General features: G+C 50.8%; 1 protein-coding gene across 2 annotated transcripts in view; it reads left to right on the forward strand.

Moving 5' to 3' along the window:
- Positions 1 to 16,665, forward strand: part of ATL1 (atlastin GTPase 1) — a 34,066-nt gene extending 17,401 nt beyond the window's left edge. The window contains exons 6-14 of one of the 2 annotated variants that reach the window (XM_071745128.1): positions 11 to 67; positions 5,367 to 5,459; positions 6,205 to 6,343; positions 8,243 to 8,370; positions 9,060 to 9,116; positions 10,016 to 10,087; positions 11,009 to 11,440; positions 13,932 to 13,946; positions 15,894 to 16,109. In XM_071745128.1, coding sequence (XP_071601229.1) covers positions 11 to 67; positions 5,367 to 5,459; positions 6,205 to 6,343; positions 8,243 to 8,370; positions 9,060 to 9,116; positions 10,016 to 10,087; positions 11,009 to 11,440; positions 13,932 to 13,946; positions 15,894 to 16,004 — 1,104 coding nt within the window. In that variant the 3' untranslated portion in view covers positions 16,005 to 16,109. Of the gene's footprint in view, positions 1 to 10; positions 68 to 5,366; positions 5,460 to 6,204; positions 6,344 to 8,242; positions 8,371 to 9,059; positions 9,117 to 10,015; positions 10,088 to 11,008; positions 11,441 to 13,931; positions 13,947 to 15,893 lie in introns of both variants that reach the window. The other variant, XM_071745129.1, reaches the window with a different exon arrangement.
- The last annotated feature ends 57 nt before the right edge of the window (positions 16,666 to 16,722 follow it).

Raw genomic sequence — 16,722 nt, forward strand, 5'->3', positions numbered from 1 at the left:
TCTTTTCCAGCTTTTCACCGAGTACGGTCGGCTGGCCATGGAGGAGACATTCTTGAAACCTTTCCAGGTGAGTCTGAGGGTCCTGGCCAGCACATGTCCCCTCTGCCAGACAGAGGTGGCTTGGCTTGGAGGTGGCTTGGCTTGGAGGTGGTTTGGCTTCAAGCTGGTTGGCTTCACCACGAGGTGTCACTGCAGTTTGCAGGAGGAGATGGGGATGCCTGGGGACTGGCTCAGCAAAGGTTTTGTGCTTCTTGCTGCCAAAAAGGCTTCCAGGTCCATCCAGCATCTCTTTCCTCTCTGAACCTTTGCCACCCTGAGAGCTCTGTCCTGTCCTGCTGGGCTTGGGAAGCAATCAGGTTTTGTTGCAGGTTTCTCTACCCAGAGGCTCTGCCCAGTTTTTGCTCTGAGAAGTTTGAACCCATCTGCCCTGGGAATCCCAGCTCCTGGCAAAAATCAAAGGACAAGGATTAACTCAGAGCTCTTGCCAGTGACAGCAGAGCTGTGGGGAAGCTTGGTTTAAGTGGGGTTTGAACTTCAAATCAGGGACATCTGCTCATTCTCCTGCTTCCCAACCAGTGAAAAGCTGGTGTTAAGAGAAAAGGAAGAGTGTTGGCCAGATGAGAGCTTGCTCTGGGACCAACTGGGAGGATGGTGGCCTCTTCCAGTAGGAATGTGAATATGAACAAAAAGAGACAAAGCAGAAGGTAGAGGGGCTGAAGGAACCCACGACACGTGGCAGCTCACTAAACCTCTTGTGCTTTACCAGATCAAGTAATGATTTTGTATGGCTTTGATTTTTGTGGCTGCACCAAATCCTGGGCTCCTGGGAGGCTGGGGAGGTGCTTGAAAAGGTTTTGAAGCTTTCAGGGGTCTGTGAGAGCAGGCATGAGGCAGGGATTGGGGCCTGAAGGGATGGAGGGAGCTGTGCTGGGAGGTCCTCACCCAGCTTCAGGGCTCATTGCATGGTCAGGGGGGGAAATAAAGAGAAAACCCCATCTGTGGGGCTCTGCCCTTATCCTCTACAAACTGTTCTTCTAACCAGGTGCTCTTGAGCTGTCCCAATGGCTTCACCTTCCAGCTGGCATCCCCAGTGGTGGTAGCTGGCAGGGGGTTTTGTGAGCTTCCCAAGGTTGAAAACAGCAGGGAGCTGTAAAAATGCAAATAGCAGTTGGGAATGGGTTACAATTATTTTACTTCTGCCTTCCAACAGAAAAAAGGAATTGCCTTCTTCACCACCATCCTGGAAGACCTGAGGTGTTTATAGGGTGTCTGTGGTCAGGAAGTGGAAATAAAGTTAAAAGGTTAAAAATTACAACAAATGGAGAGCTTTGAGGGTAATTTTGGATGCTGGCATGGGGAGATGACTGATAAACATTCTGACAGCTACCAGTAAAAATATATGAGTTGTAGTAGGAAAAGCTAGGAGAAAATTGCAGTATGGTAGAGAAAAGAGCCAGACATTAACTAAATGTTCCTGTTCCTTATTTAAAAGCCATCAGGGTAACGTGGCCAAATATTTCAGTGAGAGTGAAACACTTCTTACTCCATCAGTAAAGAAAAGAAACTGTGAGGGGAAAATTTTAAATACTCTTAAGTCATTAGGACTGGATAATAGGCTCTGATTTTACCAAAGACCATAATTGCTGCAAAGTCACAGAGTTTTGTGGATAGCAGGTCTTGTCAAACAATCCTATTATCAGTTTTTAAAAGACCAGGAGTTGGGTTGATAATGGTAACTCTCACCATGATACATTTCCTTCTGTAAGCCTTATCTCCCTCCCATGCTGATTAAAAGCAAGTGAACAGCACACCAAGTCAGCATTGTCTGGTTTAATCCATTGTAAATGGATTAAAAACTCATTAACTGAGAGATGACAGAGCAGGCTGAACTAATTTTAATAGGAAATCATCATCCTTCAGAAGTGTTTCCTGGGGGCTCCCCCCAGGGTCTCTCTGATTCACTGTCATCTTCATTAATGATCTGGGGGAAAACATCAAAGGACTGGTGGTAACCCTTGTGAGGGGGAAAAAATTGGGTAGAATGCTTGCTGGAGATGGAGATCTGCTGTCCACCCAGCAAAGTGGGCTCATTCCTGCATGTTTTTATAGGAAGCAGGATGGGAAATCAGCTGCTTTCCCAGCAGGGAGGATGAGGCAGAGTGCAAGCTGGGGCTGGACAGTCAGACCAGCAAGGAGGAGGTTAATGAGGGGACAATTTAATGGTTGGGGTGGCTTAATGAGAGATGCTGGGGCTTCTTGGGTGGCTGCAGGCTTTAAGCTGAGACAGCTCTGACTGCAGAAGGGAGGCTACAGCTTGAGTTTCTTGGGTGAGGTGCCAGGCTTGCACATCAAACAAGCAGAACCCCTTTTGTCCTTAAAATATACACATCTGGAAAGGAGGCTCTGGAAAACAGAGTCCTGTAGGAAACCACTGCCAGGCAGGGAGTGCAGGGAAAATATCAGTAGTGAGGGAATTGTATTGATCCTATCCCAGACTGGTTTGGGTTGGGAGGGACCTTAAGGATCATTTATTTCCAACCCCCTGCCATGGTCAGGGACACCTCCCACCAGCCCAGGTTGCTCCAAGCCCCATCCAACCTGGGCTGAGACACTGCCAGGGATGGGGCAGCCACAGCTTCCATGACCAGCCCTGCCTGATTTGGATTAGGTGCACCAGTTCTGCATTCAAAGGAAAATCCTTGAGCCTGGAAGAAATAAAAATAACAGACCATTAAAATACATCATGGGAATGTCACTCAGTTGATAGAAAGGTGCTACACTAGGAGTGATGGGCTGATCTGACCCATTTAGAGGGAGAACAGCCAAATGCACCATGTATCTCATAGAATTATAGAATGGTTTGGGTTGGGAGGGACCTTAAAGCTCCTCCATTGCCACCCCCTGCCATGCCCAGGGACACCTCCCACCAGCCCAGGGTGCTCCAAGCCCCATCCAACCTGGGCTGAGACACTGCCAGGGATGGGGCAGCCACAGCTTCTCTGGGCAACCTGGGACAGAAGGGAAGGGAAATATAAAACCTGCTGGAAGGGAAGTAATAGTTGGCAGTGGAAAATTAACAATTCCATTTGGTTCTCTGCCCTTGCTCCCTCACCAGCCACCCATCCTGGTCCTCTGCCTGCTGCCTGCTGGTTTGCTGGGCTGAAAGGGGTGAGGATGCCCATGGAGCATGGTAAAGACAGGAGGCCTAGAATAATTTTGCTTCAGAAAAAAAGAAAATAATTCCTGAGTCAGACAGTGCAGGGAACACATTATGTGTTTGTGGAAAAGCCCTAAAGATGGACATTTTCTCCTGGGGATCTCATGGCCTCAGAAAGAACAGTGTGTGCTTAAAGAGCTCACTGAGGGCAGTTCTGTGGCTTGCCATGCAGTTAGGAATGGCCAGCTCACTGTTCTTTCTTTTTCTCTTTTTTTTCTTTTTCTTTTTTTTTTTCTATTTAACTTTCCTGATGCCTTAGGGGAGAAAAATAAAGAGGGGCAATATTTCCCCCTCCCCCCTCTTAAATCTTTGTTCTAAATATGGACATTTTTCAGGGAAATTCCAATGAAATATCTTCCACTTGCTGATCTGCTTATTCATGTGCAGGAGAAAACCCTGGCACCCCTGCCAGGCCTTGCAGTGTTCAGGGCTTCCCCCTCCAAACTGTGTTTGTTACATGGGATATGTGTCCCCTGCTCAGATGAGACTCTGGAGACATGAATTCTTCTGAAAACAGGGTTTTTTTAGTTTTTATTTTTAAAAGATAAAACGCTGACCGTGCTGGTATTTACTTATTTATTGCATAGGAGCTTTGAGTGCCTCCATAAAGATTACAAAAGGCAGTGAATTCTTATTCACCCTTGTTATCCTGCATCTGCTTCTCATTAAAAGTCTGTCTGGAAGGCTGCCCAGTGAAAAAAGGCTGAAAAAATGAGCCTGTAAAATTCCCATAGGATGGAACTAAATGTGGCTGGAATTAGGGAACTCATTGCCTTTTGTCCTCATTAGCAAAAAAATCTCTTCCTTGCTTTGCAGTCCCAATGTTTGGCCATGGCCTTCATGCCAGGGAATTAAGCTGCCACCCAGCAAACCCATGTGGGGTTGGCTCCCTCCTTTCCTGAATTTTCCCTTGTAGGACACAGCCACACATGCAGTGAGTCTGCAGGGTCTCAGCACCACGCTGGGATGATCCTGAACACAGGGTATTCCCACCAGGAAAGGGGTGAGGTGGTTCTGGAGAAGAGGAGGATGAGAGGAGACCTTACTGCTCCCTACAGCTCCCTGAGAGGAGGGTGCAGGGAGATAGGTGCTGGGCTCTTCTTCCAAGTGAACAATGATAGGACCAGAGAAAAGGTCCTGAAGTTGCACTGGGGGAGGTTTAGACTCAATCTGAGGAAGAATTTCTGTACTGAGAGAGCAGTCAGACATTGGAAAGGGCTGTCCAGGAGGTGATGGAGTCACCATCCCTGCAGGGATTCAAAAACCCCATAGATGAGGCACTTCAGGACATGCTCTGGTGGGTGATACAGATATTGGTGTCACAGAATCATAGAATGGTTGGGTTGGGAGGAACCTTGAAGCTCCTCCATCCCCACCCCCTGCCATGGTCAGGGACACCTCCCACCAGCCCAGGTTGCTCCAAGCCCCATCCAACCTGGGCTGAGACACTGCCAGGGATGGGGCAGCCACAGCTTCTCTGGGAAACCTGGCACAGGGGCTCAGCACCCTCAAATTAAGGAATTTCCTCCCCATGTCCAACCTCAATCTCCCCTTTCTCTCCAAGTTTTAACCCATTTCCCTTGTCCTCTCCCTATCCCCCCGTGTCCAAAGCCCTCCCCCAGCTTTCTTGCAGCCCCTTCAGATATTGGGAGGTTGCTCTGAGCTCACCTGGGAGCCTCCTCTTCTCCAGGCTGAACAACCCCAATCCCTCAGCCTGGCTTCCCAGGGAGCTGCTCCAACACTCCCAGCATTTCAGTGGCTCTGCTCTGGACACCTCCCAGGAGCTCTGTGTCCTTCTGATGTTGGGGACTCCAGAACTGGGCACAGAGCTCCAGGTGGGGTCTTTAGAGATCTTTTCCAACTGTGACAATTCCATGATTCTGGAGCTGGGCAGAGACTCAGGGCCAGGTCTTGCTGTGGCACAAGGGTGGGAGTTGGGTGCTGGGGGGCTCTGGGATCTGCTGGAAGTGTTGGTGGTGAAGAAGGAGGCCCTGAACTCCCTTTTGATCACAGACAGCAGAGTTACCCACAAACAATTGAACAACAACCTGGAAAGATGGAGTTTTTCTGAGCTGGGGCAGTTGGTATCTTTGGCTCAGTAGCACTGTATGGCCCTGACCCCATTGTGTTTCTCTCTCCCATCTTCTAGTCCCTTATATTCCTTGTTCGTGACTGGAGCTTCCCATATGAGTTTTCCTATGGATCTGATGGAGGAGCAAAGTTTTTGGAGAAGAGGCTGAAGGTGAGTTGTTGTCACCTGGGGTGGCTCAACCAACCCTGCCAGCCTGGGGAGGAGGAAGAGGGGAATCTGCCTTGTGATGATCCACTGCCATCTCCTGCCTGGATGCCCAGGGTGACACCTGGATCTGGGAGTGTAACCTGGGCAGGGAGCAGGGAACGGGGTCGTGTTAGATGTGTACTGCAGCCTGGAGATGTTGGTTGCACTGACTTTTCCCCAATTCCTTCTAAAATCACAGAAGAGGTATTTTAGGAGGCTGGATTTCCTTGCTACATTCAGTGGAGGGGCTGAGGCCCCTTCTGCCCAAGCCCAGGATCCCTGGGGCTGGAAGAGGCATCAGAGATGGGAGTCAGCAGACTCCCTAGGGACCAGGAACCATGTTTCAGGAATAGGTGGTTGTACAGCAAAGCAAAGGGTGACAGCTCCACTGGGGTTCATCAGGGAATGCACTGGGGATTTGGTAGTGGAGAGCCCTCATTAAAGGGGAGATAGGAAATACCCTAGTGAGAAACCCCCAAATGTTTTTGTATTCCTGTCACAGCCATGCACATTTTCCAAACAATATTCCCATGCCCCAGAGTCAGGGGAGTTCCTCAGTGGCTGGAGGACTCTTCCCTTTGTCCTGGTGTGTCACACCCCTATGGGATGTCCTTCTGGATTGCACTTCCCACAGTGTGGATCACCCCGTGCTCCTGGCAGCCCCCCAACGTGACCCCTGTGCCCCTCACTCCAAACTCCTCTCTCACAGGTCTCAGGAAATCAGCACGAAGAGCTGCAGAATGTCAGAAAGCACATCCATTCCTGCTTCACCAAAATCTCCTGCTTCCTCTTACCTCACCCGGGCCTGAAAGTCGCCACCAACCCCAATTTTGATGGCAAACTGAAAGGTACGAGGCCACAGCTCTGGTGTTTAAGAGAATCATAGAATCATGGAATGGTTTGGGTTGAAAGGGACCTTAAGGATCATTTATTTCCACCCCCCTGCCATGAGCAGGGACACCTCCCACCAGCCCAGGTTGCTCCAAGCCCCATCCAACCTGGGCTGAGACACTGCCAGGGAAGGAGCATCAACAACCTGCTAGGAAATCTGTTCCAATATCTTCCTCTAGATGCCCTGGCAGACTGTCCTCCTGGTTCCTGGAACCTCTATGAGTGTTTTCCATGAAAAAACTTGCTGGAGAGGAGTTTCATCCTCCTCCCAACAACATCCACATGCTCAGCTCATTCTTCCAAGCCCAGCATCTGCCTTTTCCTTGCGAAGTGCTTTTAACCTACAGCAGAGGTGGGGGTCAAAAAGGTTTGGGAGGCTGGGAAGGCCTCAAAGCCTCTGGCAGTGTTAGGAGAGGTGGCTGACAGGAAACAGGGAAAGGGCAGGGCTGAGAGAAGAAGTTTATGGACACAGTGTTAAGCCTGTGATTTACTAATGATGCCTGGGTTGTGATGGGGCACAGATGTGGAGTGGTGGCTTCTGGTTGCTGGAAGGCAGGTTGGTGCTTGCAGAAGGTGGAAGGCTGGTTCCACGTGCTCTCCAGGGAAGATTGTTTCCCTCTGAAATGCTTTCCAAGGAATATTTAATCTCCCTGACTTATCTGATCAGTGGTTTCCCTCCAGGTCAGACTTAGTTCAACAGGTAGGAATCAAAAGAAGGAAAAACAAACCAGAACGGGGTAAGACTTCATCCTCACGTGCTGTGGATTTTTTTCCTTGTGTGAACCAGCTGCTTCCCAGCATCACTGGTAACCCCCTGCTTGTGAGTTTAGCAATGGAGAAAGTGGCCCGTTAGTCCCTGAAAATAAATTAGCAGACAAAAAGACATCACTCCCTCTCTTTTTTTGTCAGGATGTCAGGCTGGTGATCAGAGTTGTTCTGCTGGGAGACTCCAGGCTCAGCAGTGAGCAGGACAGTGAGGCAGGGAAGGTGTGATGGTGAAAACTGAGCTGATCTCTGTTAATTCCCCCCTGAAGTTCAGGTGCTGGGTAGTATTGAACAAGTGGTGTGGGCACAGCAGCTGGCAGCAGCTCCTTGGAACTGTTTTGCTTGTTCCCTCAAAGCTGTACTCAGCTTTCTGCCATTTGATGGAAGAAATGTGGGGAAAATTCCCCTCTCTCCTTCCCTTCCAAATTCTGGGAAGTTGCTTTGCTTTTTTCTGTCTCCAGCCATCTACAAATCAGTTTAACTGGATATCAGGCACTGTGAAGCCATCCATAAGAATTCCTGCTAGGAGATGACTCTGCCTCTGTTGTAGTGACACAAGCAGCCCATGGACTCCCTCAAATTTGGGGGGCACCAAGAACTTGGCACAGAAAATGTTACCTGCTGGCAGGAGGTGGCAAAGAGGAGAACCAGAGAGCTTAAGCCCTGGCTGAAGATTTCCACCATGGGTGCCATGAGCAGAGGAAAGGGAAGGCACAGCACATATCCATGTCCTGTGCATTAAAAGCCATGATTTACAGGGCCTGTGTGTGTCTGGGACAGAGGATGCTGCTCTCTTGGTACCAGAGCTGTGTGCACATTAACAGTGTTATCACCAAAAGCAGTTTTTTCTTTTTCCCCTTGGTGTTGGCACAGCTATTTTTGAGCCTGTAAAGCTGGTTTTTGGACATATGCACAGCTGTATATTCTGTTGGGGGGTTAAGTAACACCTCAACTGGGACCATGATGGTTTCTGAGGGCTCCTCACTAAATGGCAGTGTGGGGGTCTCTGGCATGACTCTCCTGCTCTTGTTTCATGGGAGTGCACACTGAAGCATCAGGCTTGGACTGATGACACTGGGTTTTATTTCCAGAAATAGATGATGAGTTCATCAAGAACTTGAAGATTTTGATCCCTTGGCTTCTAAGTCCTGAGAGTCTGGATGTTAAGGAGATCAATGGAAACCAAATCACCTGCCGAGGCCTTGTGGAGTATTTTAAGGTATTGGTTTACTTAGGAAAAAGTGGGTTTATTCAGCTGGGGAGCACTTGTGTTGTAATTAAAGGGGAAAGCAGCAGCAGAGAGTCCAGCACTTCCTAGAATCAGAGAATGTCAGGTTGGAAAAGACCTCAAGGATCATCTGCTCCACCTGATGGATGGAGGAAATTTTCCTGGTCTAGCTAAAAGTCCTGCAGGAAGCAAACACCTCATGGTCATGCATTTGACCATGCAGTAAGCCCAAGGAGGGGGCAGGGCTGTTTCCCTCCCCTGGAGCACTGGAGAGCAGGGGGAGGCAAGCTGAGGGACAGATTCCTGCTTTTACTGTTGGAAAAAGCTGATTTTTGTTGTCATGACTACTGGGACATTTTAATGCAAGACATCAGTGAGTAATTCTCACTGCCTACTCTCCAGGGCTACCTGACTCTGGCTCCTTCTCCTTCACTGAAGGACAGAGGTAGGTGCAAATCTGATGATAGGAATATTTAGTGTAAGCTAAGGAGTTTTCCTCAAGCCATGCTCTGCTGCATCTTCTGCCAGAGCATCCCCATCTGGGATGCCAGGAACCTCCTCCCCTTCTGTGCTATTAATATCCTGTTAAAGCTGTCCCTGGAACTGGGTGGGGGGTGTTTGCCTGTTGCTCCTGAGTGCTGTTTTCAATGTGATTTCATTTTCTGTGCACTGTTTTGCAGGCATACATAAAGATCTACCAAGGGGAAGAGTTGCCACACCCCAAGTCCATGCTGCAGGTGAGTGAGGTGCTGGGCATCCAGGCACTGTCCTTACCAGTCCTTTCCAGTTCATTGCCAGAGCTACTGCAGCCACTGGGTCTCTGGGGGTTTTATTTCTCATCCCTTGGTGTAGCAACCCCAGAAGCAGCTTTGGGGGGGGGGGGTATTTGGCAGTCACCAGGCTGAGGTGGGCTCCCTGCCAGGCTGTGGGGACACATTCTCTGGGCATGCAGTGTCACCCACCTTACTGAAATGCTTCCCCCCCAGGGCAGGTAAGCAGCAGCATCCTCAGCTGTGCTGGGGCCACACACAGAGGTGACCTGGTCCCTCCTGACCCCCCCAGGGCTGTAGCTCTGCTCCCTGAGCCAGAGGGCTTTGCAGGAGGCTGCAGCTGGAGCTGTTTACATAGGGCTGAGCCTTTTATCTCGTTTCTTGCTGTTTCCCACAGCCAAAGCCAAAGTTTTCCTTGCTTTAAAATCCTCTCTTCACTCAGGCTTTTGCCTGGGGGAACTGAGGAAACTGGAGGTGTGAATACAGGGGGATCTTATTTGGATTGGTCAGAAGGTGAGGAGACCAGGGACAAGGGACAAGGGAGCTGTTTAATTCTGTGTGTGAGCACCAGGGCACTGTGCACGTGTCCTGGCCATGGAGATGTGTGGCCCATGGGTACCCAGGCAGCCCAGAGGCTGCAGCTCTCAGCAATGACACTTCCATCCCTGGAAGGGTTTAAAAGACACGTAGGTGTGGTGCTTGTGAACATGGTTAAACCAGTGACCTTGGGCAAGTTGGTTAATGGTTGGGGGATTGATGTTGTGGTTGGACTCGATGACCTTGAAGGGCTTTTCCAACTGGGATGATTCTGTGATTCTTAACCCAGTCTGCAGCTCAATTTTCTACCCCTTTTGCCTTCCTTGTAGGCCACAGCAGAAGCCAACAATTTAGCAGCAGTTGCCACTGCCAAAGACACCTACAGCAGGAGGATGGAAGAGGTGAGTGGTGCTGAGCATCTTTCACAGCACTCTTGTCTTGTCTCCCAGCTCTCCTGTCCTTCCTGGTAGGAAATGTCCTCCGTGGGCTTGGCTGCATGTTCAGGGTCCTTCCTGTGTTTGTGGTGGAAAAGGGGCTTTTTAACAGGGAGGAAAGAGCAGTGTGAGGATGCCATGGCAGGAGAGGAGTGACAAATGGTCACTGTTTCACCTGGCAGTGGCTTTTTGCAGACCACGTGGCCTCTGCTGACTTCACATCTTCTTCCCAAACCTTCCCCACCGTGGGTAAATGCAGCCAAAAATTGGATGTGGTGAGGTGACAGCTTTGTGTGACCATGCAGCCTGTGCTAGGTTGGTGCTAATTAGGGGATAAAGTCATTATAATTGGCTTTTTGCCTGTGTCCTACCCTGTCAGCCCATCTCCCAGCTCTTGGGAGGGGTGTTTGGGAATTCTGAGGTGAAGCTCAGCCCCCAGCCTGTCTCCAGTTGCTTCCAGCACCCAGTTTGGTTTGTCAGTATGGGAGATTGCTCCTGGAACTGAGTGGACTTCTCTGGACTTTAATATGTGTCTGTGCTCTGAAGCAGAAGAAAAATACTTTGGAGTAATTACTGGGAAATACTGGGGCTCAGCTGTTGACGTTGCCCAAGTTCCTGGCTTGGGCTGTGAGCCAATTGAATAGGGGAGGTTTGGGACACAACAGACCTCTCTGCCCTGTTTACCCTGCACCTGGCAGAGCTGTCCCAGATGTTCAGCACAGCTCTGAAGGCATTCCTGCAGGATCTGGTGGCCAAAGAGGAGTCCATGGCAGAGCACACAAGCTGTGGGTGTGAGGATTCTGGAGCGATGGGACAGAAGGGTTGGAGCAGATGATCCTTGGGGTCCCTTCCAACCTGTGAGTCTGTGATTCTCTGTTTCCCACGTAGGTTTGTGGGGGGGACAAACCCTTCCTGGCACCCAGTGACCTCCAGACCAAACACATGGAGCTGAAGGAGGAGGCTGTGAAGCTGTTCCGGGGGGTGAAGAAGATGGGTGGGGAGGAGTTCAGCCGCCGCTACCTCCAGCAGCTGGAGAATGAGATTGATGAGCTCTACATCCAGTACATCAAACACAACGACAGCAAAAACATCTTCCATGCTGCCCGTACCCCTGCCACCCTCTTTGTGGTCATCTTCATCACTTATGTGCTGGCTGGAGTCACCAGCTTCATTGGCTTGGACATCATAGCCAGTCTGTGCAACATGATCATGGGCTTGACACTTATCACACTGTGTACCTGGGCATATATCAGATACTCTGGGGAGTACAGAGAACTGGGAGCAGTAATAGACCAAGTGGCTGCAGCCTTGTGGGACCAGGTAGGATAAAAGAGCTTTTGATTTCAAAACAACCAAACCAAAAAAAAAAAAACAAAAAACCAACCAAAAACCCAAAAAAACCCCAAACCCCGCTTAGTTCTTAAGGGTTGAGTTTCCTGGGGTTTTTGGACTGGCTTTGGGATTTGTGTTTAGGGTCCTTAGATCTGTCTGGGCAGATCCAGCTGCTTGAGCTGGTTGTGAAGTGATGAGTGAGGGAAGGAGGACCTGTGCCCTTGCCTTCTGCAGGCAGCTGGACAAGGAGTTTTAATCCATTCTATAAGACTTTCTAGATGGGGAAAGCAAGGACTGAAAAAGTGGTTTCAGATCAGTTCATACAGTAGAGTGTAAGAGGAGACATTTTAGGGACTGGAGAGGGGTCTGCCCCATGGATATAGCACAGCTGGGCATAGGAGATGGGTTGAAGAGCAGGAGCAAAGCTGGAGCTGTGTTACCAACCCACCCCTTCCCCTGCTCCAGCCCCTGAACCCTGCCCAGTGTGGAAGTCAAGCTGTGTAGATCCAGGCTGGGGATGAGAAAACTCACAGCAAGCTCTTTTGTTCTGCTTTGTTTTTAATTTTCCTTCATACCCACACCAAGCACTGGTTTGTGGAGCCTCAGCCCTTGCTGGAATGGGGCAGCTTTGCCTGGGGTTCCACCAGGGAGGTGTTCTCAGAGCCTCTCTGTGTGTTTGTCTCTTGTGTGCATGTCTGGGGATGTCAAAAAGAAATGCTCCCATCTCCCCTCCTGCTTCAGGGCAGGGATTTTGGACCTCCCCATGTCCTGAGCCAGCTCTGGGCTCTGCCTGGCTTGGTTCTGGGCCTGGGATGGTTGCAGCTGGGATGGCTCAGCTGATCTCACCTGCTTTTTTTTGGATTTCTTTGTTTTTTTCCCTAAACAACATTGGTTGGGCCCCCATGTCAAACAGGAACACCTCGAAAACCTTAAAAATGGTCACGGTGAGACATGAAATCACCCCCCAGTGCTGCTCTCCCTGCTTTCCAAGGGTTATCTCCCAGCCCATGGCCTCTGTATTTTTAACTCTCCATCCTTCCCAGCTCCCCTCCAGCTCCAGCCCTCTTCTCTCCCCTTGCAGCATCCCCAGGGGAAGCCCCAGACCCTGCAGACTCCCCTGTCCCAGACACCATTCCCAGCCTGGCCGTGGCTCCTGCTCTCCCTGCAGCCCCCCCAGGGGAGCTCCTGCTCTGTTCAGCCTCGGGGTTTTCATTCCTGTAGTGCTCCCAGGGGGAAGGAGCCCTTCCCAGCAGCTTTTCCTGCTCTTTCCCTGCTTTTTTTGTCCACCAGTGAGTTCTTGATCAGGAGTGACCACACGTGTTTGCTTCCCAGTCTGGTGCAGAGAACTAAATGTGCAACACTGAGGAAGAAAATGAAGCAGCAATTATAAAGCTCAAAGAATCCTGGACTGAGTTGAGAGGGACCTTAAAAATCACACATTGCCACCCCCTGCCATGGTCAGGGACACCTCCCACCAGCCCAGGTTGCTCCAAGCCCCATCCAACCTGGGCTGAGACACTGCCAGGGATGGGGCAGCCACAGCTTCTCTGGGAAACCTGGCACAGGGGCTCAGCACCCTCACAACAAACTATTTCTTCCTCACATCTCATCTCTCTTCCATCTGGAAACCCTTCCCCCTGATCCCATCCCTCCCTGCCCTTGTCCCCAGTCCCTCCCCAGCTTTCCTGGAGCCCCTTCAGGCACTGGAAGGTGCTCTAAGGTCTCCTCATTGCAGCTTCTCTTCTCCAGCCTCAACACCCCCAAGTCTTCCCAGTTCCTTCACCTCAGAGCTGGGCAGCAGCTGGTTCCTCAGCTGAAATAAAGTGGATGGAGAGGAGGAGCTCTCCAGGCCCCTGGGTTCCTCCTGCCTGCCCTGTCCTGAGCAAACCAAACCCTGCTGCAGTGCAGTCAGTGCTGGGGCCATGGCTCTCTCCTGGGGGACAATTCCCAGGTGGATTTGGGAGATGCTGGGGGGTTGAAGCATCCCCTGTTTGCCCATCCCCGTGCAGGAACCAGCAGAGAGTTTGAGCAAAGATGAGGACTCAGCCAGCTTGCAGCCTGCCCAGCTGGGGAAAAATCAAGAGGTTCAAGTGCCTGCAGCTGCAGCCCCTCTGGGCTCTGTGGCTTTCCAAAGGAAGGAAAAGTTGCTCCAAGAAGGAGCTGTGCAGATTGTCCCAAGCTGCAGGCACAGGGGCTCTGCCCATGGGTGGCTCAGGGGGGTCCCAGCCCTCCTGGCTCTGTCCCATGCCAGCTCCTCATGTCCCTTGCTGGCAGGACATGGGGTGAACAGAGCCATGGGGGGTCCTGCACAAGGGGCAGCAGGTTTGGGGGGGCAGAGGGGGGAATCCCCTGGGAATCCAGGGCTGTGTTGGCACCAGAACGTGGCTCTGGCCTGAGGGGTGAGCTCTGTGTGCTCCCGATACACAGAGATGCTTTTTTTTTTTTTCTTTCCCTTTTTCTTCCCAATGCCTCTCCCTAGGGAAGCACAAACGAGGTAAGTGGCTCTTGTTCTCTGCATGTGACACCTCTGGGGACCCAGCTGCACCCTCAGGGCAGTGGTGGCATCCCAGCCCTGCACCAGGGCACTTGCTGGCAATTGGGTTCTGGTTGTTCCCTCTGATCCAGATGCCAGGGGAGGGAACTGGGGGGGTTTTAAGTGTGGGCCCTGCATTCCAAGAAGCACTGGAAGCCAAGCAGGGGAGAGCTTTGGGTGGGGAGCACGTTTGTTGGGATGGGGATTTTCATCTGTCACCCATCACATCTGTTTGGGGATTTTTCCTGCTGGTCTGAGAGGTCCATCTGAAACATGGGTTTGTTTTGTAGCCCCAGTCGTGCAGGCATGGGGCAGGCAGGGCTCCCACCCAGCAGCCCCCATATTGGTGAGGTCTCTCCTAGTCCCATGGGTTGTATTTTGGGGCAAAACCACCCCAGACTGGATTGTGTAAACTGAAAGCAGAGCCTGGGAGGCATGTTCTTAAAAAAAAAAAAAAAAAAAAAAAAAAAGAAAGGTGGAGCAGCTCTTACAGGTCCAGAAGGCCGTTAAAAAAATAAGGAGTTAAAAATCAACCCATTCTTTCCTCCAGCCCCAGGCTGGCTGGGCTGGGACCTTGCTGTGCCCAAGTGCTGAGCAGCTGAAAGCTCCCTGAGAGCTGAGTCCCTGGGCTCTGGCCCGGGGCAGAACGGGGGGGTTGCTATTGATGAGCTCCTGAAGCAACCTGATCAAGGCAAAGTCAGCTCTGCCAGAGTGGTTTGGCATGGAAAAAACAAACAAAAAGCCTAAAATAGCACAAAATGCTGCAAGGTTGCTGGTGTAGGACTTAAAGGTGTATTTTCAAGAAAGCAACCCAGAGAAGCTCCATGAAGCCTCCTCCAGCAGCCCAACACCCCCCTAAACAATCCTAAAACACCCTCAGAGCCCCACCACCTCTTCTTTCCTCTGGGATGGGTCAGGTCAGCATCAACACCCTGGGAATTTTCTTCCCTCCTTACTTGCTGCTTCAGCCTCCTTTGCTTCAGTCCTCAGAGCCCTCCCCACACACCAGGAACCCAGCAGTGTCCTGCCCTCCATCTGCCCCTTCCCACCCCATCCTCACCCACTCTGGGCTCACCAAGTTTCCAGGTCCCCTGTGGCAGACAGTGGGGGTTTGGCTGCTTCATCCCCCCCTCCTCCAGCCCCCATTTTGCCCAAAACAAATTAATTTGAAATGGAAACCTCAGAGCCCTGCCAGTTGCTGACACCAAGTCCTCTGCAGCCGGGCCTTGCCTGTGTGCAGACCCCCAGGATCAGAGCCTGGTTTGGGTCCCATGACTGCTGGGAGGTTTGTTCTGTACAGGAACCACAGCCCAGGTCCACACTGACTGGTGCTGGTGCTGGTGCTGGTACCACAACTGCTCCTGCTTGGGCTGAGCTGGGCGTTCAGCTCTTGTCCTCTGAAACCCCTGGTGAGGAACCTTCTGAAGGCTGCAGGAAAGAGGGGTACAGTGGTCAGGCTGTGCTGCTGTCCTGTCTGCAGGAAAATGCCAATGGAAAAGTGGTAAAATTAGGAGGAAAAAAAAAATTAAAAAAAAAAATCCACATTCATCTGCAGAAAGATGACCCGGAGGAACCAGGTAAAGCCTCCAGATGATGTGATCTGGATCTGCCTGGTGTGTGAAACAAACCACTGAGGAGGCCAAAATCCAGATTTTGTGAGTGGTGAAAGCTGCAGAGAAAACCAAACCCCCCCTGAGCCCCTTGATCACACCCCAGGTACCCCCTGAGCATCCCCAGCACCAGGACCTCCTCAACCAGCAACCCCGGGGCTCTTCCTTCTCCTCCCTCCCGGCACCCTCGGGTGTTGGTGCCACCAACCAAGGGGTTTGGACCTGCAGCACTGACACCCAAACACAACCCTGGGGCTGTAACCCCCTTTTTTTTTTTTTTTTTTTTCTCTCCCCCCAGGCTTTGTACAAGCTGTACAGTGCAGCAGCCACTCACAGACATTTGTACCACCACGCCTTCCCGGCCCAGAAAGCGGAACCGGCGGAGGGCTCGGAGAGGAAGAAGCTGTAAATCCAACCCCGTGGTTCCACACCCCTCATCCTCACCCCAGCCCAAAGCTCCTGCCCTGGGAGGGGGGGAGAAGTCACTGGTTGGGGGGGTTTGTTCCAGGGGATGCTGTGGGGAGGGGTTTTTTGTTGTTCTGTTAATATGTACATAGGGTACTGCAGCCGTGACCAAGTGCTTTGAATTGGTAAGAGCCAACCTCCTTCCCCTGCTAATTTATGGAGCCTTATTTCCCCCTTCTTAATTAGTTACAAACTCACTGAAGGAATTCTAATTTACATGATACTGCAACTAAAAACCTTCCAGACTTCAGCATTATTCAAACCCCAACTTACTTCAGATACTTGAACAAGTTATACCATGTAAAGCAGGTTTGCTTTTTATTTTTCTTCTTCAATTAACCGTTTAATTACATCATTAAAAAAACCCCCATATTAACTTGCTTTATCAGAAACTGTAAGGGCACTTCTGCTGTGGTCTGTGGATGATCCCCTAGGGACAGTGTGTGTCTGTTTGTAACCCATGCACAAAGTTTCACTTTGTTGATGTACTGGAGGAAGTTTCACTGTATTTCTGTACATAATTATTACAGCTCCTAGAAAGTGTGTCCAACAGTTCTATTCTTTTATTGTCAGAACTATTAAAGTTTCCTTTCAGTTCCTAAGAAGTTGTTGATGCAGGGTGCAGTTATTGGTTGATAAAGGCAGAGCTTCTCCTTGGGGTT

This window comes from Heliangelus exortis, chromosome 5 (genome assembly GCF_036169615.1).
Source record: "Heliangelus exortis chromosome 5, bHelExo1.hap1, whole genome shotgun sequence".
Classification (NCBI taxonomy): Eukaryota; Metazoa; Chordata; class Aves; order Apodiformes; family Trochilidae; genus Heliangelus; species Heliangelus exortis.